Source organism: Oncorhynchus clarkii, chromosome 30 (genome assembly GCF_045791955.1).
Source record: "Oncorhynchus clarkii lewisi isolate Uvic-CL-2024 chromosome 30, UVic_Ocla_1.0, whole genome shotgun sequence".
NCBI classification, from domain to species: Eukaryota; Metazoa; Chordata; class Actinopteri; order Salmoniformes; family Salmonidae; genus Oncorhynchus; species Oncorhynchus clarkii.
Window position 1 is genome coordinate 35,918,354 of NC_092176.1, and position 27,444 is coordinate 35,945,797.

The 27,444-nt window shown below is 45.1% G+C and overlaps 1 protein-coding gene across 5 annotated transcripts in view; it reads right to left on the bottom strand.

Moving 5' to 3' along the window:
- The window catches only part of LOC139389296 (serine/threonine-protein kinase TAO3-like), a 137,777-nt gene that overhangs the window by 2,205 nt on the left and 108,128 nt on the right, over positions 1-27,444 (bottom strand). For all 5 annotated transcript variants that reach the window (XM_071135896.1, XM_071135895.1, XM_071135899.1 and 2 more), the window contains 8 exons: positions 25,169-25,363; positions 20,122-20,253; positions 10,223-10,459; positions 6,943-7,071; positions 4,593-4,796; positions 3,790-4,029; positions 3,311-3,523; positions 2,304-2,486 (listed from right to left, as the gene is read on the bottom strand). In XM_071135896.1, coding sequence (XP_070991997.1) covers positions 2,304-2,486; positions 3,311-3,523; positions 3,790-4,029; positions 4,593-4,796; positions 6,943-7,071; positions 10,223-10,459; positions 20,122-20,253; positions 25,169-25,363 — 1,533 coding nt within the window. The remainder of the gene's footprint in view (positions 1-2,303; positions 2,487-3,310; positions 3,524-3,789; positions 4,030-4,592; positions 4,797-6,942; positions 7,072-10,222; positions 10,460-20,121; positions 20,254-25,168; positions 25,364-27,444) is intronic.

Here is a 27,444-nt window from a genome sequence, read left to right on the forward strand (position 1 = left end):
TACAGACATAAATACACCTGCACTAGTACAGACAGAAATACACCTGTACTAGTACAGACATAAATACACCTGTACTAGTACAGACAGAAATACACCTGCACTAGTACAGACAGAAATACACCTGTACTAGTACAGACATAAATACACCTGCACTAGTACAGACAGAAATACACCTGCACTAGTACAGACATAAATACACCTGCACTATTGCAGACATAAATACACCTGTACTAGTACAGACATAAATACACCTGTACTAGTACAGACATAAATACACCTGCACTAGTACAGACATAAATACACCTGTACTAGTACAGACATAAATACACCTGCACTATTGCAGACATAAATACACCTGCACTAGTCATGATTTAGGACCAGACATTAACAGTGAAGCTTATCAACCCATTATAGACGTCCGCAACTTTAATTCATTTTCAGTGTTCGGTTTGTATTGATTCATGATTTAATTCCATAAAGCCTTCAGCAACAGATTCCATCTAGCCCCTGAGTCACGTAATAGTCCAGACAGTGGATCGATATCTGCAGTTTGCACTTCTCTTTCATATGAAATGAGGCACATGAGCCTGGGGTGTGTTCATTAGGCACAAAATGGAAAAACACTTATTGAAACAGGAAGGGTCTGTCTACCTGAACTGGTCCAATAAGAAATGCTCATTTTAGTTTTCCATTAGAGAACGTTAAAAAAAATATTCTGTTACGTTCCCTGATAAATACAACCCTGATACTGGTTTCGATGATGCAATCTATTTCAGACAGATTGCAGGGACACAGATAGTCAACAGATGGCACCACAGCACCACTGGTTGCATAACATTGTAAAGATACTACTGTCAACTGCTGCCTGGGCAACTGAAACTGGATCAGGGTGACATGTTCCTTTGTTGTCCAGGAGCAATGACATCATTGCATTGGAAAAACTTTGTATTCTAGTCCCTCCAAAAAAGCTAGTATTATGACTGATAAAGTGGCCTATGGTGAATTGATTGTTTGCCATCAGCATCCACTGTTGGAAATGGTCAACAGCAGAGAGTAGTGAGTGGGGAGAGGAGCTGAAGGAAAAGGTGTTGTGACTCCAGATTGTATGACACAGAATGGAGTGTATGACTTGGTGAATACAACAGGGAAGTAGAGGCAGCGTCGCTGAGTAAGTAACACCTTATTGTTGAGAATCTCCATATGACATATTATCAAGAATCAATTATACATTTCCTTAACACTGCTTATGATTAAAATATAGAGAGCATGTTGTAAGAATAACACATCAATGGTAACATCATGGGATTTTAGAAGAAAAAGCTGTGTGCATGACCAGTTTCATGGCCCTGGGTTATAAATCAGCTGTGAGTAAAATGTGTGTAAAGTCTGTCTGTCTGCATGTGTGTGCGCACGTACATCAGTGTCTGTCTGCATGTGTGTGCGCACGTACATCAGTGTCTGTCTGCGTTAACTCCGCCCCCCCCAATACCTTTTTTTGACATCTTTTGTGAAGGTGGGCTCTGCGTGTGTAAGTCTGTGTTTCTAACACTCTGTGTCTCTGTGTGCATGCGTTGACTCTCCCCTCTCTACTAGGTAGGCTCTGTGGATCTAACAGTCTGTCTCTGTGACGCCTCCCCCTCTATCTTTTGTTCGAGGTGGGCTCTGTACAGCTCTCTCTGTGTGTACCTTTTGTTCAAGGTGGGCTCTGCACAGCTCTCTCTCTGTACCTTTTGTTCAAGGTGGGCTCTGCGCAGCTCTCTCTCTGTACCTTTTGTTCAAGGTGGGCTCTGCGCAGCTCTCTCTCTGTACCTTTTGTTCAAGGTGGGCTCTGCGCAGCTCTCTCTTTGTCTCTCTCTGTACCTTTTGTTCGAGGTGGGCTCTGCGCAGCTCTCTCTCTGTCTCTCTCTGTACCTTTTGTTCAAGGTGGGCTCTGCGCAGCTCTCTCTCTCTGTTTTGTTCTGGGCTCTGCGCAGTGCTATGTCTGTACCTTTTGTTCAAGGTGGGCTCTGCGCAGCTCTCTCTCTGTCTCTCTCTGTACCTTTTGTTCAAGGTGGGCTCTGCGCAGCTCTCTCTCTGTCTCTCTCTGTACCTTTTGTTCGAGGTGGGCTCTGCGCAGTGCTATGTCTGTCTGTTTCTCTCTGTACCTTTTGTTCAAGGTGGGCTCTGCGCAGCTCTCTCTCTGTCTCTCTCTGTACCTTTTGTTCAAGGTGGGCTCTGCGCAGCTCTCTCTCTGTCTCTCTCTGTACCTTTTGTTCGAGGTGGGCTCTGCGCAGTGCTATGTCTGTCTGTCTCTCTCTCTGTACCTTTTGTTCGAGGTGGGCTCTGCGAAGCGACACCTTGTGCTCCAGCTTCTGCTGCTCTCTGTCATGCTGGGCCTCGGTCTGCATCTTGATCTTACTCTGGTAGGCATTCAGCAGCTCCATCTCCTGCTGCAGCTGCTGCCTCAGAGCCTGGCACTCGGCTTCCTGGGCCTCGTCCAGACGCAGCTGAGAGGCAAGAGGAATAAAGAGATATACCACAATAGAGAGAGAGGAATAAACAGACCCCAAGAGAGAGAAATGAGGAGTGATGGAACAGAAGTGAAGATAGGAGGAAGTGATGGAACAGAAGAGGAGACAGGAGGAAGTGATGGAACAGAAGAGGAGACAGGAGGAAGTGATGGAACAGAAGAGGAGATATGAGAAAGTGATGGAGCAGAAGAGAAGATAGGAGGAGTGATGGAACAGAAGAGGAGATAGGAGGAGTGATGGAACAGAAGAGGAGATAGGAGGAAGTGATGGAACAGAAGAGGAGATAGGAGGAGTGATGGAACAGAAGTGAAGATAGGAGGAGTGATGGAACAGAAGTGAAGATAGAAGGAGTGATGGAACAGAAGAGGAGATAGGAGGAAGTGATGGAACAGACGAGGAGATAGGAGGAGTGATGGAACAGAAGAGGAGATAGGAGGAAGTGATGGAACATAAGAGGAGATAGGAGGAAGTGATGGAACAGAAGAGGAGATAGGAGGAAGTGATGGAACAGAAGAGGAGATAGGAGGAGTGATGGAACAGAAGAGGAGATAGGAGGAGATATGGGAATAACAGAAGCAGATTTACAAACTCCTACAATGACCAACATCTCCTACGGCTTGGGGACAAAATGATACAATTCTCCTATGGAACTATTCTTTCATTTTCATGTGCTATATTAGATAAGATCTTTAACATGTATATGAATCTTTGAGATTGATATAAAGAAAATGATCAAATATCAGCATCACTGCTCACAAATCGTCATCATAACATTCGTCCTCCATTTTAAAGCGACTCACCGCCTGCGATGCCATCATCTCGTTGATGCTCTGTTCATACTGCTCGGCCAGGATGGCCAGCTTCCTGGTCTGCTCCTCCTTCAGGGCCTTGAGGACCACCTTGTGCTCGCTCTTGGGCGTCACCTCCATCTGGTGGTGTCTCAGGGCCTTGTACTGACGCGTCTGGACCTTACACGTGTCCTGGAACTGCTTCTTAATCTGCATCTCCATGGCCTGGTGGAAATGGAGAGGACATTGGAACTACCACTGAGAATTTCCCCTTTTTCAGGACTGCCTTTACTAGCTGCACCCTAACCCTCACATTTAGGTTCATATCATCCACTACCTGGTTACATCAGAGCATTTTCCTTGAGAACACCTAATGTAGCTAACAATGCAACCTAAAGTAGCTAACAATGCAGCCTAAAGTAGCTAACAATGCAGCCATCACATTCCCAGGGATACATCCACTAGCTAGCTGCACCTGGCGTAGCCGTCACCTTAAGGTTCTTGGGCTGCTGCCGTAGCTCCAGAACGTGCTTGCGGCGGAGCTCTCTCTCGCGCCGGTTGTTGTATTCTATCTGGTTCTCCAGTTCTGTCTGGTGCTGCAGGCGGATAAGGTCCATGCGCAGCTTCTGAAGGGTTTTCAGCTGACGATGCTCCAGCTCCTGGGTGGACTCGTCCTGTCTGATCAGCATGGCATGCTCCATCTCCTTCTGGGTCTTCTTCTTGTTCAGCTCCTGGAGAGAGAGAGACATGGGGAGGGAGAGATAGATGAGGATTATCATGGCCATCCAATGATTAAAACTTTGCTTTTATATGGACATTGGATGATGAGAACCTACTGCCATTTGGTCAGGAGCTGATCAGTATCTTGTGGTGTCGTTTTATTGACATTACCTACCTAGCCTCCCCCCCCCCCCCCCCCCCCCCCCATGGTTGCCTTGCTTATACTTTCCACAAGATGGGAAACCACTTTTTGGTGTTTTCCACGAAACATCAGAAAATACCGTTATTGGTCAAAGAACACTACGATTTTAACATTATTTTTCATGTTACAGAAGCCATTCGAGGACAGCATTGACCCTGGGAATGTTATGGATAAGCAGTTGGACATGTGATTTTCACATCCCTACTGGATTGCAGTGTTCACTGCACACCACTTCAGACTGAACTTGAACTAAAATGTGTGTCTATCTATACAAGATACTGTACATCCCAGTCATTCTTCACACAATGTCACCCAGTCCGCCTGGCCTCTCGTTTGAAATGGCTATCTGTACATCTATACAATATCCAGTACCTCTCGTATCTGCTCCTGTTCCAACGCATGCCTCTTGATCATGACTTTGCGTTTGAAGCCTCTGCAGTTCCTGTCGTAGAAGACCCTCTGTTGGCTCAGAACCTGGGCCTCCTCCTCAGCCTGGCTGTGTTGCAGGTTCTCCTTGTGCTTGGACAGGCGCTCCTGCTTCTCCTTCTTAGTGGTGTGGTGGTCTTCATTCATCTCCTGGAAGATGGGAAGAGAGACAGAGGAGATTTTTACGGATATATAACGGTCCGTGATATACATGTTCTCCTGTCTAATGGTCAGGTGTGCAGCAGATCCTCTTATTCTCTAAAGATATATAGGGTCCTCTAGAGCCATGTATCTAGAGAGTTGGGCCAATGAGGTTTCTGCATTATGATGCATTTACATAACACTTCCAACATTCTATGACTGGCATATTAGCTCCACATTAACAGTACATGTTGCGATAAAGAGGTCAATGGAACGCACACCATGGAGGATAGGAGGACGCTGGATTGGCGCACATTCAACAAATCTGATCTAACAAAGCGGACATTCGTCAAAACCGTCATTATTGATGTATTGTAACAGGTCTACCACGTGGTTACTAAAATCTGATTTGGATATATGTGGCAGATCTCACTGCATTCCATTTAGAAGTCGTCCCTTTTCAGATTTAGAAGCGACTGCTAAATGCAGTCTCTCCCGTTCATGTACATGTAAACTGGTAGCGTAGCATTAGGAAATCGATGGAGGTAGCCAGTCGTTTTTAACAAATGCAGTCTCTCCCGTTCATGTACATGTAAACTGGTAGCGTAGCATTAGGAAATCGATGGAGGTAGCCAGTCGTTTTTAACAAATGCAGTCTCTCCCGTTCATATACATGTAAACTGGTAGCGTAGCATTAGGAAATCGATGGTGGTAGCCAGTCGTTTTTAACAACTGCAGTTGCCACTTTTGTTGCCAGCGGTTTAGACATTAATGGCTGTGTGTTGAGTTATTTTGAGAGGACAGCAAATTTACACTGTTATACAAGCTGTACACTCACTACTTTACATTGTAGCAAAGTGGCATTTCTTCAGTGTTGTCACATGAAAAGGTATACTCAAATATTTACAAAAATGTGAGGGGTGTACTCACTTTTGTGATATACTGTATATACAGTAGCCTAAATGTAGGCTAATTTTGCTGGGGGGAAATGAGATTTGGGATCTTTCCCCAACGCGTTTCCATGGCATTTCCATTGTTTTTGTTGAGTTATTAAATTACTAGAGGGGCAATGTCATAAACCCTCAAAGTTCAGGAATGAGGTGAAATTGGCAGCCATATTGGTCAGGGAGAAATCCAAACCAGTCTAATTGGAAATAATGGCAGTATAGAGGCATAATCCTGGTTTTATTTATGCAGGAAAATAAAAGACGTGATATATCAGAAATTGTGTAATAGAATTGTCAACCTCATATAATTATAAATAGAGTTTATACAGGTTTTATAAAAATGTCTGTATAAATAGCCTATAAACAGTCAACATTTTGTTTTCTTGGAAAGCTGTGACGCTATTATATGACTTGTTGCATTTACAACTTGTCTAAGTCCTATCATCAACTGATTTCAGCCAGTGTATTGACTGCATTGTTTGAATGGAATGTTGGCATATTGGCAGTTAATTTGAGAAAAAAAAAAAGAATTTATTCCTCTAAAAATGGCTGGCTAGCGATCAAACAAACATTCTTCAAATGTATTATTTTACACAATATCTTACCACAGGACTGGAAAACCATGGTTGACCAACTCCCTGACCAAAATGACTGACCTTTATCCCATCATAAGAAGGTTCATGTCCATTATCGTATTCTAATTCCTATGATTTAAACAATGCTATGTAACTGAATGTCTAGAATCAGAGCAATATCCATTAACTGAGATGGCCTAGTTCTGTTCACAACAATGGATCCAGTTCTGAGAAACAGTGAGAAACAGTGCATCAAGGTTGTTAGAAACACAATGTGTGTGTGTGTGTGTGTGTGTGTAGTGACTCAGCTCCTCCTCAGTGAAATGAAAATGCACGATGATCAAACATACTGTACTTGTGTATGTTTGTGTGTGTGTGTGTGTTTGTATGTGTGTGTGCGTGTATTCTTAGGATGGTTGTTTCCACCCATCGCAATACATAGTAGATGTGTCATGGGTGCTGAGATTATTCCTAGGCATTATACGAGGGTACAGTACTGTACTAGCTAGCTAAAGGACAAAGTGTTGCATTGCAACCTCTAATCTTTCCTTGCAGCGCTTGTACTAAGGATCGATTCAACTCAGCTCAATACAGAGCATATAGTGTGAGGCTGGGAAAGGGGGAATAAAGGACCTCTTTCATCTTCTCCTTGCAGAGCTTGTACTGCTTCTTCTGATTATCTAGGAAGGTGGTGAGCTCCTTCTTCTGCTGCGACACGATCTGCTGCTGGAACTTCTTCTCATCTGATGACATTGTCTTCATCTGAGGGGAAATGAGAGACAGTGAGTGTAATGTTTACTGTTCATTTTTATTGTTTATTTCACTTTTGTTTATTATCTAGTTCACTTGCTTTGGCAATGTTAACATATGTTTCGCATGACAATAAAGCCCTTAAATTGAATCGAGAGACAGGGGGGATGGAGGGAGGGAGAGAGAGAGGGGGGGAGAGAGAGGAGTAGGGAGAGAGAGAGAGGGGGGGGAGGGAGAGAGGGGGGCGGGAGAGAGAGAGGGGGGGAGAGAGAGGAGTAGGGAGAGAGAGAGAGAGGGGGGAGGGAGAGAGAGAGGAGTAGAGAGAGAGGGGGGAGAGAGAGGAGTAGGGAGAGAGAGAGAGAGAGAGAGAGAGAGAGAGAAAGAGAGGGGTGGGGGGAGAGAAGCACAGATAATAGTTAGCTATGAAGGGGCCTTGTATGGGAGAGAGGCACACAGGGAGAAAAAAACACATGGCTAATGTTGTTTTGCTAGCAAGCTACCGGTCTGTTAGTGGTGTTAGTGTTAAGTAATGATAGAGTGTAGTGCATTCTGAAACTATTCAGACACCCTTCACTTTTTCCACATTTTGTTACGTTACAGCCTTATTCTAAAATTGATTGAATAATAGTTTTCCTCAATCTACACACAACACCCTTAATAACAAAGCGAAAAACATTTTTTTATTTTTTTTGTGCAAATTTATAAAAAAAATAAAGAACAGAAATACCTTATTTACATAAGTATTCAGATCCTTTGCTATGAGACTCGAAATTGAACTCAGGTGCATCCTGTTTCCATTGATCATCCTTGAGGTGTTTCTACAACCTGATTGGATTCCACCTGTGGTAAATTCAGTTGATTGGGCATGATATGCTAAAGGCATACACCTGTCTATATAAGGTCTAACAGTTGACAGTGCATGTCAGAGCAATAACCAAGCCATGAGGTCAAAGGAATTGTCTGTAGAGATTTGAGATAGGATTGTGTTGAGGCACAGATCTGGAGAAGGGCCCTAAAACATTTCTGCAGCATTGAAAGTCCCCTAGAACACAGTGGCCTCCATAATTCTTAAATGGAAGAAGTTTGGAACGATCAAGACTCTTCCTAGAACTGGTTGCCAGGCCAAACTGAGCAAATGGGGGAGAAGGGCACCGCTCATCACCTGGCCAATACCATCCCTACGGTAAAGCATGGTGGCAGCATCATGCTGTTGGAATGTTTTTCAGCGGCAGGGACTGGGAGATTAGCCAGGATCAAAGGAAAGACGAACGGAGAAAAGTACAGAGAGATCCTTGATGAAAACCTGCTCCAAAACGCTCAGGACCTCAGACTGGGGCGAAGGTTAACCTTCCAACAGGACAACGACCCTAAGCACACAGCCTAGGACAAGTCTTCGGGACAAGTTTCTGAATGTTCTTGAGTGGCCCAGCCAGAGCCTGGACTTGAACCCGACCGAACATCTCTGTAGACCTGAAAATAGCTGTGCAGCGACGCTCCCCATCCAACATGACAGAGCTTGAGAGGATCTGTAGAGAAGAATGACAAACTCCCCAAATACAGGTGTGCCAAGCTTGTAGTGTCATATCCAAGAAGACTCAAGGCTGTAATTGCTGCCAAAGGTGCTTCAACAAAGTACTGAGTAAAGGGTCTGAATACTTATGTAAATGCTTTGCTTTGTCATTCTCGAGTACTGTGTGTAGATTAATGAGGGAAAAAAACAATAGAATCTATTTATGAATAAGGCTGTAACGTAACGAAATGTGTAAAAAATGAAGGGGTCTCAATACTTTCCGAATGTACTGTAAACTAACACCATTAACAGACAGGTAGCTTGCTAGTGGACGTGGTAGTGGACGTGGTAGTGGACGTGCTAGTGGACGTGCTAGTGGACGTGCTAGTGGACGTGTTAGTGGACGTGTTAGTGGACGTGTTAGTGGACGTGTTAGTGGACGTGTTAGTGCTAGTGGACGTGTTAGTGGACGTGCTAGTGGAAGTGCTAGTGTACGTGCTAGTGGAAGTACTAGTGGACGTGTTAATGGACGTGCTAGTGGACGTGCTAGTGTACGTGCTAGTGGTAGTGGACGTGCTAGTGGACGTGTTAGTGGACGTGCTAGTGGACGTGTTAGTGGACGTGTTATTGGTAGTGGATGTGGTAGTGGACGTGCTAGTGGATGTGCTAGTGGACATCCTAGTGGACATCCTAGTGGATGAGTTCGTGTTAGTGGACGTGCTAGTGGACATGTTAGTGGAAATGCTAGTGGACGTGCTAGTGGACGTGCTAGTTGACGTGCTAGTGGACATGTTAGTGTTAGTGGACATGCTAGTGGACGTGTTAGTGGACGTGTTAGTGGACATGCTAGTGGACGTGTTAGTGGACGTGCTAGTGGACATGCTAGTGGACATGCTAGTGGACGTGCTAGTGGACATGCTAGTGGACATGCTAGTGGACGTGTTAGTGTTAGTGGACATGCTAGTGGACGTGTTAGTGGACGTGCTAGTGGACGTGTTAGTGGACATGCTAGTGGACGTGCTAGTGGAAATGCTAGTGGACGTGTTAGTGTTAGTGGACGTGCTAGTGGACGTGCTAGTGGACATGCTAGTGGACGTGTTAGTGGACGTGTTAGTGGACGTGCTAGTTGACGTGCTAGTGGACATGTTAGTGTTAGTGGACATGCTAGTGGACGTGTTAGTGGACGTGTTAGTGGACATGCTAGTGGACGTGTTAGTGGACGTGCTAGTGGACATGCTAGTGGACATGCTAGTGGACGTGTTAGTGTTAGTGGACATGCTAGTGGACGTGTTAGTGGACATGCTAGTGGACGTGCTAGTGGAAATGCTAGTGGACGTGTTAGTGTTAGTGGACGTGCTAGTGGACGTGCTAGTGGACATGCTAGTGGACGTGTTAGTGGACATGCTAGTGGACGTGTTAGTGGACGTGCTAGTGGACGTGCCAGTGGACGTGCCAGTGGACGTGCCAGTGGACGTCAAGGAGGGAATTAACTGTTATGGTTTTTAACAGCTTCTTGACATTGGGTGGCAGCAATGCCTAACCCATAACCTGAACAAGGGATATTTTCCCTCTCCCCAGACACCTTCTTTGATTGGACAGTAATGGCACTTCTCCAGGACAGGAAAAGACAGGACCCCCCCCCCCCAGACCCACCTCTTTTTCACAGTGGATGGTGTGTCTTTTGGCCAGTTTCTCTAGCTCTATATAGGCATTGTTGGCCTGAGTCTCCACCTCCTTCTGCAACTTCAGTCTGTGTTCGTCCATCTCTGCCTTCAGCTTGTTCTCTAGAGCGATCAGCTGCTTCTGGTGCTGTCGTCTCATCCGTTTATAACCTGACATCTGCTCCCGCAGCTCATTCTCCTGCTCGTGCTGATGGATCTGCTTGGTTACCTGTGGGGGGGATTCAATCAATCAACCAACTAATCGCAAAGGTAGTTAGGACAACTGAGGTCATAGGTCAAACAGTATGGGATACACAAAGGCACTATCTCAATGACAAAAATCTGTCCTCTCCAATTCTATTGCCCTTCATCTGCAATGATTGGAAAGGAGGGAGGAGTAGATCAACATTAGAAAGGAGGGAGTAGTAGATCAACATTATAAAGGAGGGAGGAGTAGATCCAACATTATAAAGGAGGGAGTAGATCAACATTAGCAAGGAGGGAGGAGTAGATCAACATTAGAAAGGAGGGAGTAGTAGATCAACATTATAAAGGAGGGAGTAGATCCAACATTAGCAAGGAGGGAGTAGATCAACATTAGCAAGGGAGGGAGTCAACATTAGAGAGGGAGTAGATCCAACATTATAAAGGAGGGAGTAGATCCAACATTAGCAAGGAGGGAGGAGTAGATCAACATTATAAAGGAGGGAGGAGTAGATCCAACATTATAAAGGAGGGAGTAGATCCAACATTAGCAAGGAGGGAGGAGTAGATCAACATTAGAAAGGAGGGAGTAGATCCAACATTATAAAGGAGGGAGTAGATCCAACATTAGCAAGGAGGGAGGAGTAGATCAACATTAGAAAGGAGGAAGGAGTAGATCAACATTAGAAAGGAGGAAGTAGATCCAACATTAGAAAGGAGGGAGGAGTAGATCCAACATTATAAAGGAGGGAGGATGAGATCCAACAATAGCAAGGAGGGAGAGGTAGATCAACATAAGAAAGGAGGGAGTAGATCCAACATTATAAAGGAGGGAGGATGAAATCCAACAATAGCAAGGAGGGAGGAGTAGATCAACATTAGAAAGGAGGGAGTAGATCCAACATTAGAAAGGAGGGAGGAATAGATCCAACATTAGCAAGGAGGGAGGAGTAGATCCAACAATAGCAAGGAGGGAGGAGTAGATCCAACATTAGCAAGGAGGGAGGAGTAGATCAACATTAGCAAGGAGGGAGGAGTAGATCCAACATTAGCAAGGAGGGAGGAGTAGATCCAACATTAGCAAGGAGGGAGGAGTAGATCAACATTAGAAAGGAGGGAGGAGTAGATCCAACATTAGAAAGGAGGGAGGAGTAGATCCAACATTAGCAAGGAGGGAGGAGTAGATCAACATTAGAAAGGAGGGAGTAGATCCAACATTAGAAAGGAGGGAGTAGATCCAACATTAGCAAGGAGGGAGGAGTAGATCAACATTAGAAAGGAGGGAGGAGTAGATCCAACATTAGAAAGGAGGGAGGAGTAGATCAACATTAACAAGGAGGGAGGAGTAGATCAACATTAGCAAGGAGGGAGGAGTAGATCAACATTAGAAAGGAGGGAGTAGATCCAACATTAGAAAGGAGGGAGTAGATCCAACATTAGAAAGGAGGGAGTAGATCCAACATTATAAAGGAGGGAGGAGTAGATCCAATATAAGAAAGGAGGGAGGAGTAGATCCAACATTATAAAGGAGGGAGAAGTAGATCAACATTATAAAGGAGGGAGTAGATCAACATTAGAAAGGAGGGAGGAGTAGATCCAACATTAGCAAGGAGGGAGGAGTAGATCCAACATTAGCAAGGAGGGAGGAGTAGATCCAACATTAGAAAGGAGGGAGAAGTAGATCCAACATTATAAAGGAGGGAGTAGATCAACATTAGAAAGGAGGGAGGAGTAGATCAACATAAGGAGGGAGGAGTAGATCAACATTAGAAAGGAGGGAGGAGTAGATCCAATCTAAGAAAGGAGGGATGAGTAGATCAACATTATAAAGGAGGGAGGAGTAGATCCAATATAAGAAAGGAGGGAAGAGTAGATCAACATTAGAAAGGAGGTAGGAGTAGATCCAACATTATAAAGGAGGGAGGAGTAGATCCAACATTATAAAGGAGGGAGTAGATCCAACATTAGAAAGGAGTGAGGAGTAGATCAACATCAGAAAGGAGGGAGGAGTAGATCCAACATTAGAAAGGAAGAGATACAATAATTGTCTTCTATATATACCAAAATACCCTGTTCATACAGATCTAATTTAAATCCAACCGGTTAATCAATGTAGATTGACTTCATGAGTGGACTATGATGTAATGTGATTTACATTGGTTAGGTCAGCCAAAATCAAGTCAAGTTAGTCCAAGTCACAACATAAAGAGTAAAGAGTCAAGCAGACAAACAAACCAAACCTGACAAAAGGGATTATCCAGATCCCCATAGTAGTCCCTCATCTTCTCATAACTCATTTTCTTAAGTCCGAGCATCATGGCAACGTTCATGTTCAACAACCGTGCGAGCACCCAGAAACCATGTGTGGCATATCCTACACCCGAACCCCCTCAGCTCAGCTTTACCCAGACAAGCAACAAACCCACTGGTTGGTTAACGTTGAGACAAACGTCTTTGGAGAAACGCAGTGGCTGTGGGCTACCCCCGGGGCAGCTTCACCGGGGCAGCTACACCGGGGCAGGCATGTGAACTGTGAATGAGAGAGAACGAGCGGACTCCATTGGCAGGCAGAACAGAGGGGGCTCTTTTGGGGGCCGAGCAGCCTGCGTTCAGCAGGTGGGTCACATGAAAGCCTCTTTGAGAGAGGGAGAGTAGGAGGCAGAAAGAGAAAAGTAGAGAGAGGGTACGAGAGAGAGATCCCCTCCTAATTGAGTCAGAAAGGAAGATAGAGAAGGGGCTGAGAAAGGGGAGCGATAGAAAGAGAGAGAGATAAGTAGAGAAAGGGTGAAAGAGATTCCCTCCTAAACTATCTGAATCAATACCTCTACTGTGATGCAGGGACAATCCTAATCACTTGCTTTCACCTTGCTGCCATCACAGGCCAAGTCACGTCATGTGATCGCCATTCACAGGCTGGGCTCAAAGAAGGGAAATACGATCCAGGGGGGAACACTTCCAGGTCAAAGGTTAAGATTTATTTGATTGTGAGGACATTTTTGATTTGTTTAGTTGACCTTTCGCCAGGTAAGCTACTCGGCCAATGACCTGGTTGATCAAGGGAGCCTTGATGTGTGTTTTGAATAAAAGTATTATTTATTTTCAACATGTGTTATACACTCAATGTACAAAACATTAGAAACACCTTCCTAATATTGAGTTGCACCCTCTTTTTCCCTCAGCACAGACAACATTTGTTGGGGACTCTACAAGGTGTCGAAAGCGTTCAACAGGGATGATGGCCCATGTTGACTCCAATTTGGCTGGATGTCCTTTTGGTGGTGGACCATTCTTGATACACACGGGAAACTGTTGAGCGTGAAAAACCCAACAGCATTGCAGTTCTTGACCCAAACGGGTGAGCCTGGCACCTACCCCGTTCAAAGGCACTTAAATCTTTTGTCTTGCCTATTCACCCTTTGAATGGCACACATACAAACTCCATGTCTGTTGTCTCAAGTCTTAAAAATCCTTATTTTACCTGTCTTCTCCCCTTCATCTACACTGATTGAAGCAGATTTAACAAGTGACATCAATAAGGGATCATAGCTTTCACCTGCATCAGATGACCTGGCCTCCACAATCACCCGACCTCAACCCAATTGAGATGGTTTGGGATGAGTTTGACTGCAGAGTGAAGGAAAAGCAGCCAACAAGTGCTCATCATATGTGGGAACTCCTTCAAGACTGTTGGAAAAGCATCTCAGGTGAAACTGGTTGAGAGAATGCCAAGAGTGTGCAAAGCTGTCATCAAGGCAAAGGGTGGCGCTATTTGAAGAATCTCAAATATATGGGCTACTACATGATTCCATATGTGTTATTTCATAGTTTTGATGTCTTCACTATTATTCTACAATGTAGAAAATAGTAAAAATAAAGAAAAACCCTGGAATGAGTAGGTGTGTCCAAACTTTTGACTGGTATTGTATGTGGACTAAAACAAAAGCTACATATCTCAGAAGGACATAGAAGTGTTAACTATTTTGTACCCCTCCTTCCCTCTCCCAGTCAGGCTGACCTGTAATAACCCCATTCATCCCTCTCTCCTCCAGATGAGGCTCATCATCCCTCTCTTCGCTTTCTCCCCTTTCTTCTTAACTGATATATAACTCTTCTCTCCCGCTCTCTCTCCTTCAGTCACATTCCTCTCCTTCTCCCTCCTTCAGTCACATTCCTCTCCTTCAGTCACATTCCTCTCCTCCAGTCACATTCCTCTCCTTCAGTCACATTCCTCTCCTTCAGTCACATTCCTCTCCTTCAGTCACATTCCTCTCCTTCAGTCACATTCCTCTACTTCAGTCACATTCCCCTCCTATCTCTCCTTCAGTCACATTCCTCTCCTTCTGTCACATTCCTCTCCTTCAGTCACATTCCTCTCCTTCAGTCACATTCCTCTCCTTCAGTCACATTCCTCTCCTTCAGTCACATTCCTCTCCTTCAGTCACATCTCCCTCCTTCAGTCACATTCCTCTCCTTCAGTCACATCCCTCTCCTTCAGTCACATCCCTCTCCTTCTCCCTCCTTCAGTCACATTCCTCTCCTTCAGTCACATTCCTCTCCTCCAGTCACATTCCTCTCCTCCAGTCACATTCCTCTCCTTCAGTCACATTCCTCTCCTTCAGTCACATTCCTCTACTTCAGTCACATTCCCCTCCTATCTCTCCTTCAGTCACATTCCTCTCCTTCTCCCTCCTTCAGTCACATTCCTCTCCTGCTCTCTCCTTCAGTCACATTCCTCTCCTCTCTCTCCTTCAGTCACATTCCTCTCCTTCTCCCTCCTTCAGTCACATTCCTCTCCTGCTCTCTCCTTCAGTCACATTCCCCTCCTTCTCTCTCTCCTTCAGTCACATTCCTCTCCTCTCTCTCCTTCAGTCACATTCCCCTCCTTCAGTCACATTCCTCTCCTCTCTCTTCAGTCACATTCCTCTCCTTCAGTCACATTCCTCTCTCTCCTTTAGTCACATTCCTCTCCTTCAGTCACATTCCCCTCCTTCTCTCTCTCCTTCAGTCACATTCCTCTCCTCTCTCTCCTTCAGTCACATTTCTCTCCTTCAGTCACATTCCCCTCCTTCTCTCTCTCCTTCAGTCACATTCCTCTCCTCTCTCTCCTTCAGTCACATTCCTCTCCTCTCTCTACTTCAGTCACATTCCTCTCCTCTCTCTACTTCAGTCACATTCCTCTCCTCTCTCTCCTTTAGTCACATTCCTCTCCTTCAGTCACATTCCCCTCCTTCTCCCTTTCCTTCAGTCACATTCCTCTCCTCTCTCTCCTTCAGTCACATTCCTCTCCTCTCTCTCCTTCAGTCACATTCCTCTCCTTCAGTCACATTCCCCTCCTTCTCTCTCTCCTTCAGTCACATTCCTCTCCTCTCTCTCCTTCAGTCACATTCCTCTCCTCTCTCTCCTTCAGTCACATTCCTCTACTTCAGTCACATTCCTCTCCTCTCTCTCCTTCAGTCACATTCCTCTCTCTCTCTCCTTTAGTCACATTCCTCTCCTTCAGTCACATTCCCCTCCTTCTCTCTCTCCTTCAGTCACATTCCTCTCCTCTCTCTCCTTCAGTCACATTCCTCTCCTCTCTCTCCTTCAGTCACATTCCTCTCCTTCAGTCACATTCCCCCCCTTCTCTCTCTCCTTCAGTCACATTCCTCTCCTCTCTGTCCTTCAGTCACATTCCTCTCCTCTCTCTCCTTCAGTCACATTTCTCTCCTTCAGTCACATTCCCCTCCTTCTCTCTCCTTCAGTCACATTCCTCTCCTTCAGTCACATTCCTTCTCTTCAGTCACATTCCTCTCCTCTCTCTCCTTCAGTCACATCCCCTTCCTTCAGTCACATTCCTCTCCTTCAGTCACATCCCTCTCCTTAAGTCACATCCCTTTCCTTCTCCCTCCTTCAGTCACATTCCTCTCCTTCTGTCACATTCCTCTCCTCCAGTCACATTCCTCTCCTCCAGTCACATTCCTCTCCTCCCTCTCCTTCAGTCACATTCCTCTACTTCAGTCACATTCCTCTCCTCCCTCCTTCAGTCACATTCCTCTCCTTCAGTCACATTCCCCTCCTTCTCTCTCTCCTTCAGTCACATTCCTCTCCTTCTCTCTCCTTCAGTCACATTCCTCTCCTTCTCCCTCCTTCAGTCACATTCCTCTCCTTCTCCCTCCTTCAGTCACATTCCTCTCCTTCTCCCTCCTTCAGTCACATTCCTCTCCTTCTCCCTCCTTCAGTCACATTCCTCTCCTTCTCTCTCCTTCAGTCACATTCCTCTCCTTCTCCCTCCTTCAGTCACATTCCTCTCCTTCTCCCTCCTTCAGTCACATTCCTCTCCTTCTCCCTCCTTCAGTCACATTCCTCTCCTTCTCCCTCCTTCAGTCACATTCCTCTCCTTCTCCCTCCTTCAGTCACATTCCTCTCCTCTCTCTCCTTCAGTCACATTCCTCTCCTCTCTCTCCTTCAGTCACATTCCTCTCCTCTCTCTCCTTCAGTCACATTCCTCTCCTTCTCTCTCTCTTTCAGTCACATTCCTCTACTTCAGTCACATTCCCCTCCTTCTCTCTCTCCTTTAGTCACATTCCTCTCCTCTCTCTCCTTCAGTCACATTCCTCTCCTCTCCCTCCTTCAGTCACATTCCTCTCCTGTTCTCTCCTTCAGTCACATTCCTCTCCTTCTCCCTCCTTCAGTCACATTCCTCTCCTTCTCCCTCCTTCAGTCACATTCCTCTCCTTCTCCCTCCTTCAGTCACATTCCTCTCCTCTCTCCCCTTCAGTCACATTCCTCTCCTTCTCCCTCCTTCAGTCACATTCCTCTCCTTCTCTCTCTCTCTTTCAGTTACATTCCTCTACTTCAGTCACATTCCCCTCCTTCTCTCTCTCCTTCAGTCACATTCCTCTCCTCTCTCTCCTTCAGTCACATTCCTCTCCTCTCTCTACTTCAGTCACATTCCTCTCCTCTCTCTCCTTCAGTCACATTCCTCTCCTCTCTCTCCTTCAGTCACATTCCTCTCCTCTCTCTCCTTCAGTCACATTCCTCTCCTTCTCTGTACTTCATTCTTATTCCTCTCGGCCTACTTGACTGGCTCTCTTGTCTATCTGTCTGTCTGTTTGTTAATCTGTCTATTCTCTCATGTTCTTTTCCTTTAGTCTCCCTCCCTCCATTGTGTGTATGTTTTTCTCCTCTCTGTCCATCTCATTTATTTTCTCCCCCCCTCTACATTGTCACCCCCCTCCCTCTATATTGTCATCTCCCCCCTCCCTCTACATTGTCATCCCCCCCCTCCCTCTACATTGTCATCTCCCCCCCTCCCTCTACATTGTCACCCCCCCCCCCTCTACATTGTCACCCCCCCCCCTCTACATTGTCACCCCCCCTCCCTCTACATTGTCACCCCCCATCCTCCCTCTACATTGTCACCCCCCCCCCTACATTGTCACCCCCCCCTCCCTCTACATTGTCATCCCCCCCTACATTGTCATCTCCCCCCTCCCTCTACATTGTCATCTCCCCCCTCCCTCTACATTGTCATCTCCCCTCCCTCTACATTGTCACCCCCCCCTCCCTCTACATTGTCACCCCCCCCACATTACATTGTCATCTCCCCCCCTCCCTCTACATTGTCATCCCCCCCTCCCTCTACATTGTCATCTCCCCCCCTCTACATTGTCATCCCTCCATTGTCACCCCCCCTCCCTCTACATTGTCACCCCCCCCACATTACATTGTCATCTCCCCCCCTCCCTCTACATTGTCATCCCCCCCTCCCTCTACATTGTCATCTCCCCCCCTCTACATTGTCATCCCCCCCTCTACATTGTCACCCCCCCTCCCTCTACATTGTCATCCCCCCCCTACATTATCATCTCCCCCCTCCCTCTACATTGTCATCCCCCCTCCCTCTACATTGTCATCCCCCCCCTCCCTCTACATTGTCACCCCCCCCTCCCTCTACATTGTCATCCCCCCCCCCTCCCTCTACATTGTCATCCCCCCCCCTCCCTCTACATTGTCATCCCCCCCCTCTACCTGTTCTTTCCAGTCTGAGCGAGCAGTGCCGGGTCCATCAGGGGACATATGCCCGCCTCACGGCGGCAGAAAGCGATGATGTCATCGACTCATTGCAGCAGCAACAGACTCCACGCTGTCTGAATGCAACTTATACCTACCGCAATGGGGAATCAACACCACAATACCCTGCCTCATAAAACAACAACCAATTCACTTAACCAATTCATTTGATTAACAGTCAGAGCGCTGATTTCACACTATTTCTAAAATATACACTAAAATAAACACTACCTATGGCAGTCAGAACCAAGTATCCAGTAAACCAAGTGTCCAGAACCAGAACACAGTCAGTAAATCTAGCCTAACACATGGCATGTAAAGGACATTGCCAGTCCAGGGCTTAAAACCAGTGGGAGGACAGACAGACCATAGACACCATTGAATCCAGTGGGAGGACAGACAGACCAAAGACACCATTGAATCCAGTGGGAGGAGACAGACAGACCATAGACACCATTGCAACTGACTGACTGCTTACTGGAGCCTTGTATCCATGACAACATACATGGAGAAAGAAAGAGAGAGAGGCAGGGAGGGTAATCTCACTCCACACTGCACCCCTCCAGACTTAAGACAGAGGGGGTCGGAGTATTTATTTTGATTTATTTAACTAGGCAAGTCAGTTAAGAACAAATTCTTATTTACATGATGGCATACCATGGCCAAACCCGGACGGCACTGGGCCAATTGTGCGCCGCCCTATGGGACTGCCAATCACGGCCGGATGTGACTCAGCCTGGATTCGAACCAGGGACTGTAGTGTCGCCTCTTGCACTGAGATGTAGTGCTAGACCGCTGCACCACTCGGGAACCCCAAGAGAGTGATATATTAGCGAGGGGAAAAGTACAGGAGAGAATGAGCGAGGGAGAGAAGGAGAGAGCGGTGAAGAGGAGCGGAAGCAGAGTGAAGGACCGGGAGAACACAAAGGGGTTGAGTGAGTGGAAGGACACAGAGAGGGAGGGAGAGAAAAAGAGGAGAGGAAGAGGAGGCTAGAGAGAGACAGCATGTGAGACACAAAGGAAAGAGGAAGCTAGAGAGAGACAGCATGTGAGACACAAAGGAAAGAGGAAGCTAGAGAGAGACAGCATGTGAGACACAAAGGAAAGAGGAAGCTAGAGAGAGACAGCATGTGAGACACAAAGGAAAGAGGAAGCTAGAGAGAGACAGCATGTGAGACACAAAGGAAAGAGGAGGCTAGGGAGAGACAGCATGTGAGACACAAAGGAAAGAGGAAGCTAGAGAGAGACAGCATGTGAGACACAAAGGAAAGAGGAAGCAAGAGAGAGACAGCATGTGAGACACAAAGGAAAGAGGAGGCTAGAGAGAGACAGCATGTGAGACACAAAGGAAAGAGGAAGCAAGAGAGAGACAGCATGTGAGACACAAAGGAAAGAGGAAGCTAGAGAGAGACAGCATGTGAGACACAAAGGAAAGAGGAGGCTAGGGAGAGACAGCATGTGAGACACAAAGGAAAGAGGAGAGGTAAAGATGGATAGAGTATGAGGGAGACTTGGTATCACCCAGGGAGAGTGACCTGATGGTAGCCCTTTCCAGTGATGCTGATTAGATGATGGATAGTAGAGAGAAAGGAGGGATAAATTAAGATAGAGAGATAAAGGGGTGTTGACCCTTACAAGTGATGCTGATTTGATGGTGGAGAAGTTGTTGTGGCGGTAGTTGTGTGCCTGGCTCATGTCAGAGGATAATGGCATCAGCTCCGGCCTGAGGTCAGGTTTCAGACCATTATCCCAGTTATACCTGTGGTCCTGAGGAGAGAGAGCGAGAGACAGACAGGAGAAATGTTGAATTACATGGCCTGTAACTTCAAAACCTAAATGTAACTGTAGTTGATATAATTGAACGTTGCATTATTCGTAGCCAAATGATTCTTCATATAGGGCGTCTGGTGGAGAGGATAGGTATGGTGGTTGTTCTCTCATAGTTCTGTAGTGCCACAGGTCGGTAGTGAACAGTTTTGTACTAAACTCAAGCCAACGTTAGATGGTTAGACTATCAAATTGGAGTGTGTATAAACCTACATATTTTATGTCAGTTCATGACCAGTTGACCAGTTACAGTGCCTTCAGAAATTATTCATTTGGCACATTTTGTTGTGTTACAGCCTGAATTTAAAACAGATTAAATTGATATTTGGTGTGGTCTTTCTTATTTTCCATGGAAATATAAGATTTATTTGGAAAATAATAAACATATTTTTAAAAGCATTCATGATTTGCGTAAATGTAATATACTAAATATTGCTTTTGTTAAAAATATGAAATGGTATTACATTTGGTGAAGAGCACATTATGACTTGTTTAGGACTCGAAACTCAAAGTTTAGGACTTGGACTTGACTTAATACTTGTCGGTCTTGACTTGAGACTTGACTGGGACTTGAGTGCTAAGACTTGAGACTTACTTGTGACTTGCAAAACAATGACTTGGTCCCACCTCTGGTAGAGAGTGTGGTCTACAGCTTATCATAAGGTACTCTACCTCAGGCGAGCAATACCTTGAGACATCTTTAATATTAGACATGGCGCAACAGCTGTTATTGACAAATAAACACACACCCCCACCCCTCGTTTGGTCAGACTTAACTGTTCTGTCCTGCCGATGCACAAAAAACCGAGCCAACTGTATATTATCTGTGTCGTCATTCAGCCACGACTCGGTGAAACATTAGATATTCGTTTTTAATGTCCCGTTGGTAGGATAGTCTCGAACAGAGATCATCCAGTTTATTTTCCAGTGATTGCACGTTGGCCAATAGAATGGATGGTAGAGGCAATTTACAAACAATGTGAAAAAACAAAAAATACAGTTGGTTAGGAGCCCATAAAACGGCAGCCATCCCCTCCGGCCTGCACAGAATAAAAATATTCCAAAACATGCATCTTGTTTGCAACAAGGCACTAAAGGAATGCTGCAAAAAATGTGTCAAAGCAAATTACTTTTTGTCCTGAATACATGTTTGGGGCAAATCCAATACAATATATTACTGTATAACACACAATATTTTCATAGTGGCGGATGCGTCATGTTTTGGGTATGCTTGTAATCATTAAGGACTGGGGAGTTTCAAGATAAAAAAATAAACAGAATAGAGCTAACCACAGACAAAATCCTAAAGGAAAACCTGGTTCAGTCTGATTTCCACCAGACACTGGGAGATTAATTCACCTTTCAGCAGGACAAAAAACAAAAACAAGGCCAAATATACACTGGAGTTGCTTACCAAGAATGTGTGGCCGAGCAACAGTTTGAACTTAATAAATCTACTTGAACATGTATTGCAAAACCTGAAAATGGCTGTCTAGCAACGATCAACAACCAATTTGACAGAGCTTGAAAAATGTTTTAAATAATAATGGGCAAATGTTGGATAATCCAGGTGTGGAAAGCTCTTAGAGACTTACCCAGAAAGACTCAAAGGTGATTCTGACATGTATTAACTTATCTAATCAAGATACTGTATATTTGTGTTTTATTTTACAAATGTACATGTTTACCTCTACTTTCACTTGAGTATTTTGTGTAGATCGTTGACAAAAAATGACAATTAAATCAATTTTAATCCCACTTTGTAAAACAACAAAACGTGGAAAGAGTAAAGGGGTGTGAATACTTTCCGAAGGCACTGTACATGTAGGAAAATGAACTCTTTATCAGTGTGAATCTATAGACAGACAACATGCCACCTTCTCTTGTTCCTATATACCCATGTTGGCCTTGTGACATATCAGCAACCCACACACACATCGTTAAAAACAGTTAACTAAACGATAAAGACCAGGAAAGACGTGGCTGGAGAGGAGGAAACAAACATCTCATAATCTGCTAGTTTGAAGTGTATGTGTGTGTGCCTGTGTGTGCTGTGATGCCTGAGACATGCAGGTGTCGTGACGTTGCCCTCTTTGGGTACAGCAAGCCCCATCCCCCTCTCCCTGTCTCCTACACCCAGGCTGCTGTGGTCAGAGAGAGGTCGTAAATTCCTGGAGGAGATTATCTCCTCATGGCCACAGTATAGAGATAGAGTGAATTTTCATAGAGAATCAAGGAATTTCTTCCACCTCACAGAACTTGAGGTCCGAACAACATTTATGTTCTGGAGAAGGTATAAAATATCGGTGAAGAATCCAACTACAAACTGGTCCATTTGGTACAATTTTGTGAAACTCAGGGGAGCATACGGCCACATTACCATAACGCTGTTTATATAATAGCGTCAGATATGAGGTTTTACATCTAATTGTTGTATAAGAAGAATGAGTGAGGATGATACTGTTTGTAAAATTGTGTAATGTGATTTTGGACTGTTTAATGAAGGAAACTTCAATTCCCTTTGGAGTTGAACTAAATCAGAGGACCGCCCATGAGCACAGTTATGGTTGGGAATCCTGGGACAGGCCCTTTTCTGCTCTCCCGAATAAAACCCCCACTTTGAGAATTTCTCATCAGACCATGTTGCTCTCAATTACGAGAGGACAAAGGTTCCAGACCAGACTGCTGAATCTTTTAACCATCTCAGGTGGTTAAACTCTTAGACTATTGATACCGACAGAATAAGAACAAGTCTTTGATATTAATTACTAGTCTGCAGCTAGGAATTCGGTATCATTGAACACGAAGACCGACAACCACCGAAACATCTATCCATAACGACATGAATGAATGTCACTCTGAACTATCCATTCTAACCACGGCAGAGAGGGCGGACAAACTCTCCAACAGAAACTAACTTTTCAACAGAGACCCCGAAGACACGCTGAGCGTAAATATATATGTTGATTGCAATTGTTCCCGAATGAGTGAACGTTCATGTGCAAAGGATTAGCATTTCAATTGTTATAATTATCAACTTTGTAGTGACTTCTTAGTCGACCCCCACTTCCCCTTTTGTCTAACAAGCCGCCATGACGGTTCAGCCCACTAGGGCACATTCTCCTATCATTTCATGTAACCATATTTACCTTGTTTGTTTGTGTGTGCACTTCTGTGATTGTTTAGTTAGTTAATAAATAAATGATTTAAGACAATTGATGTATGGATGACTCATAGTGAAGACTAGGTTTGTGCAGATAAACAACAATTTACGACGTTTGGAATGAGACTAATGTGAGGTAAAGACGAATTTATTAATCAAAATTTCAAAATTTATATTAGAACTTTGTAATCTGAATATTTTCCTTGGTGCCCCGACTTCCTAGTTAATTACAGTTACATGATTAATCAGTTTAATCGCGTAATAATAATTACAGAGAATCTTTGATAAAAACTAAGTCTTCAGTTAATGATAGTAAAGACATGACACAGGTTATTCATTCATTCTGAATAATGTAAAGCATTCAGAAGTGTGTCCAGCTCAACCCTCAGCCTGTGTGTCAACGCCAGGCGAGAGAAGAGAAGAGGAGAGGTCAGGGCATCTTTGTTCTCAAAGTGTGATTCACAGGAGTGAAGATCTCTGGCTCTGTGTGCTGTGTGTGTGTATCATCTTTACAAGAATCAAGCTGAGCAGCATTTTGTGGAAGAATGTATCGATGGTTTCCATGGCATCAGTGTTTTTAATTGAAGGGTGTTGGGTTTGGTTAGGTTAATATAGTATGATTATATGAATACCACCGCAAGGTTGTTTGTGTGTGTCATTATTTTGGTGCGGGTTGGAGTGTATCGCTATCCCTCCTGTGTGTCATTATTTGGGTGAGGATTGGAGTGTATCGCTATCCCTCCTGTGTGTCATTATTTGGGTGAGGATTGGAGTGTATCGCTATCCCTCCTGTGTGTCATTATTTTGGTGCGGGTTGGAGTGTATCGCTATCCCTCCTGTGTGTCATTATTTGGGTGAGGATTGGAGTGTATCGCTATCCCTCCTGTGTGTCATTATTTGGGTGAGGGTTGGAGTGTATCGCTATCCCTCCTGTGTGTCATTATTTGGGTGAGGATTGGAGTGTATCGCTATCCCTCCTGTGTGTCATTATTTGGGTGAGGGTTGGAGTGTATCGCTATCCCTCCTGTGTGTCATTATTTGGGTGAGGGTTGGAGTGTATCGCTATCCCTCCTGTGTGTCATTATTTGGGTGAGGGTTGGAGTGTATCGCTATCCCTCCAGTGTGTCATTTTTTGGCTGAGGGTTGGAGTGTATAGCTATCCCTCCTGTGTGTATGAGCGTTTGTACATCCCTGAGAGTTGTCATTCTTCAGGATGTGGGTTTAAGTTTGGTGTAGGTGGTTGTTGGCTGGCTGGCTGGCTAGAGAGATTGAGGGGCTAGATGAGTAGTACCTTCTTGATGTGTGTGTTCATGTTTGTTTGCGTCATTCTTGAGGACGTGGGTAGTGTTGGAGTGAATGACTAGCTGGAGGGACACTGATCGTGCTAGTTTTATAGTGTGTGTGTGTCTCTCCTGCTGTTCGGCCGTCTCTCTCCTGCTGTCCGGCCGTCTCTCTCCTGCTCTCTCACTCTGTCAGTGTTACCTTCTCGGTGTGTGTGCATGTATGTGTGTGTGTTTCTCTCTCTCTGTCAATAATACCTTCTTGGTGAGTGTGCGTGTATGCTAGCGTATGTCTCTCTCTCTCTCTCTCTCTCTCTCTCTCTCTCTCTCTCTCTCTCTCTCTCTGTCAGTGTTACTTTCTAGGTGTGTGTGAGTGTATGTGTGTGTGTTTCTCTCTTTCTGTAAATAATACCTTCTTGGACTGTGCGGAGGATTCTAAGCTGCTATCGTAGTCGTGGTGCATCATGGTCATGTCGGAGCAGCTCTCGTCTAGGACCTCCTGCATGCTGTTGATGCTGCTGCTCTGGCTTCCTGTACTGACTGAGGTGCTGGGGAGGGAGTGGTTACTGCCCAGGCTGTTCATCTTACAGCTGGCCTGCTCACAGTCCTGGAGGAGAGAGAGTTGGAAATCAGTATACACACACTGTGGGAAATACACACACACCTCTTGCCCCTTCCCACCCCTCAACTGTAACTATGGGTTTACAAATAGCCTCATTAAGCTTGGAGTGACCTTGATACAGCAGAAATAATGTCCTGCGATACAGAGTGCAACAGAGTCAAAGTCATGCTAAATAGCCCATAAATAGACATTTCACCTGGACAGACAGTATCGATGTCAGTCCTGTCCGTGTCCGTCCATCATAACAGGATCAGCAAGCTTGAGTGTGTCATACAAAACAGAGCTTGTGGCACAAAACCACATATCTGTGTGGCAGTGAGGAGAGACCCCAGCACAGGGAAATCAAAACGACATGTCTGTGTGGCAGTGAGGAGAGACCCCAGCACAGGGAAATCAAAACCACATGTCTGTTGCTTTTAGTGAGGAGAGACCCCAGCACAGGGAAATCAAAACCACGTCTGTGTGGCAGTGAGGAGAGACCCCAGCACAGGGAAATCAAAACCACATGTCTGTTGCTGTGAGGAGAGACCCCAGCACAGGGAAATCAAAACCACATGTCTGTGTGGCAGTGAGGAGAGACCCCAGCACAGGGAAATCAAAACCACATGTCTGTGTGGCAGTGAGGAGAGACCAGCACAGGGAAATCAATACCACATGTCTGTGTGGCAAAACCACATGTCTGTGTGGCAGTGAGGAGAGACCCCAGCACAGGGAAATCAAAACCACATGTCTGTGTGGCAGTGAGGAGAGACCCCAGCACAGGGAAATCAAAACCACATGTCTGTGTGGCAGTGAGGAGAGACCCCAGGGAAATCAAAACCACATGTCTGTGTGGCAGTGAGGAGAGACCCCAGCACAGGGAAATCAATACCACATGTCTGTGTGGCAGTGAGGAGAGACCCCAGCACAGGGAAATCAATACCACATGTCTGTGTGGCAGTGAGGAGAGACACAGGGAAATCAAAACCACATGTCTGTGTGGCAGTGAGGAGAGACCCCAGCACAGGGAAATCAAAACCACATGTCTGTGTGGCAGTGAGGAGAGACCCCAGCACAGGGAAATCAAAACCACATGTCTGTGTGGCAGTGAGGAGAGACCCCAGCACAGGGAAATCAATACCACATGTCTGTGTGGCAGTGAGGAGAGACCCCAGCACAGGGAAATAAAAACCAGAATGCCTAGAAATTTGTTCATTTCTATATAATTATAAAAGCTTAATAAGTAAGGGCCAAAAAATGGTTGGAGAACTGAGACGCAGGGCTATACGACAGGGCTCTGTATCACTGTTCCTACGCCCTAGTTCAAGACAGGTGAACAGGAGGACAGCGGGTTTCTTTGGTTGACCTCTGGGACACCTACAGTATTCCATTTGTGCCAGACCATAACAGGAGTTCAGTTGACTCCAGAGGCTAATCCACCCTGACACACAATGCCATTGTTTTAATACTATAGTCATGTAATCAAATGTTTCTGGGAACACATCTTACTGACATGTTTCATCGTAATGTAAGAATATTAGTGGTTATAGTCCATGTACAGTTGAAGTCGGAAGTTTACATACACTTAGGTTGGAGTCATTAAAACTCGTTTTTCAACCACTACACAAATTTATTGTGAACAAACTATAGTTTTGGCAAGTCGGTTAGGACATCTACTTTGTGCATGACACAAGTAATTTTTCCAACAATTGCTTACAGACAGATTATTTCACTTATAATTCACTGTATCACAATTCCAGAGGGTCAGATGTTTACATACACTATGTTGACTGTGCCTTGAAACAGCTTGAAAAATTCCAGAAAATTATATCATGGCTTTAGAAGCTTCTGATAGGATAATTGACAACATTTGAGTCAATTGGAGGTGTACCTGTGGATGTATTTCAAGGCCTACCTTCAAACTCAGTGCCTCTTTGCTTGACATCATGGGAAAATCAAAAGAAATCAGCCAAGACCTCAGAAAGAAAAATTGTAGACCTCCACAAGTACGGTTCATCCTTGGGAGCAATTTCCAAATGCCTGAAGGTACCACATTCATCTGTACAAACAATAGTACGCAAGTATAA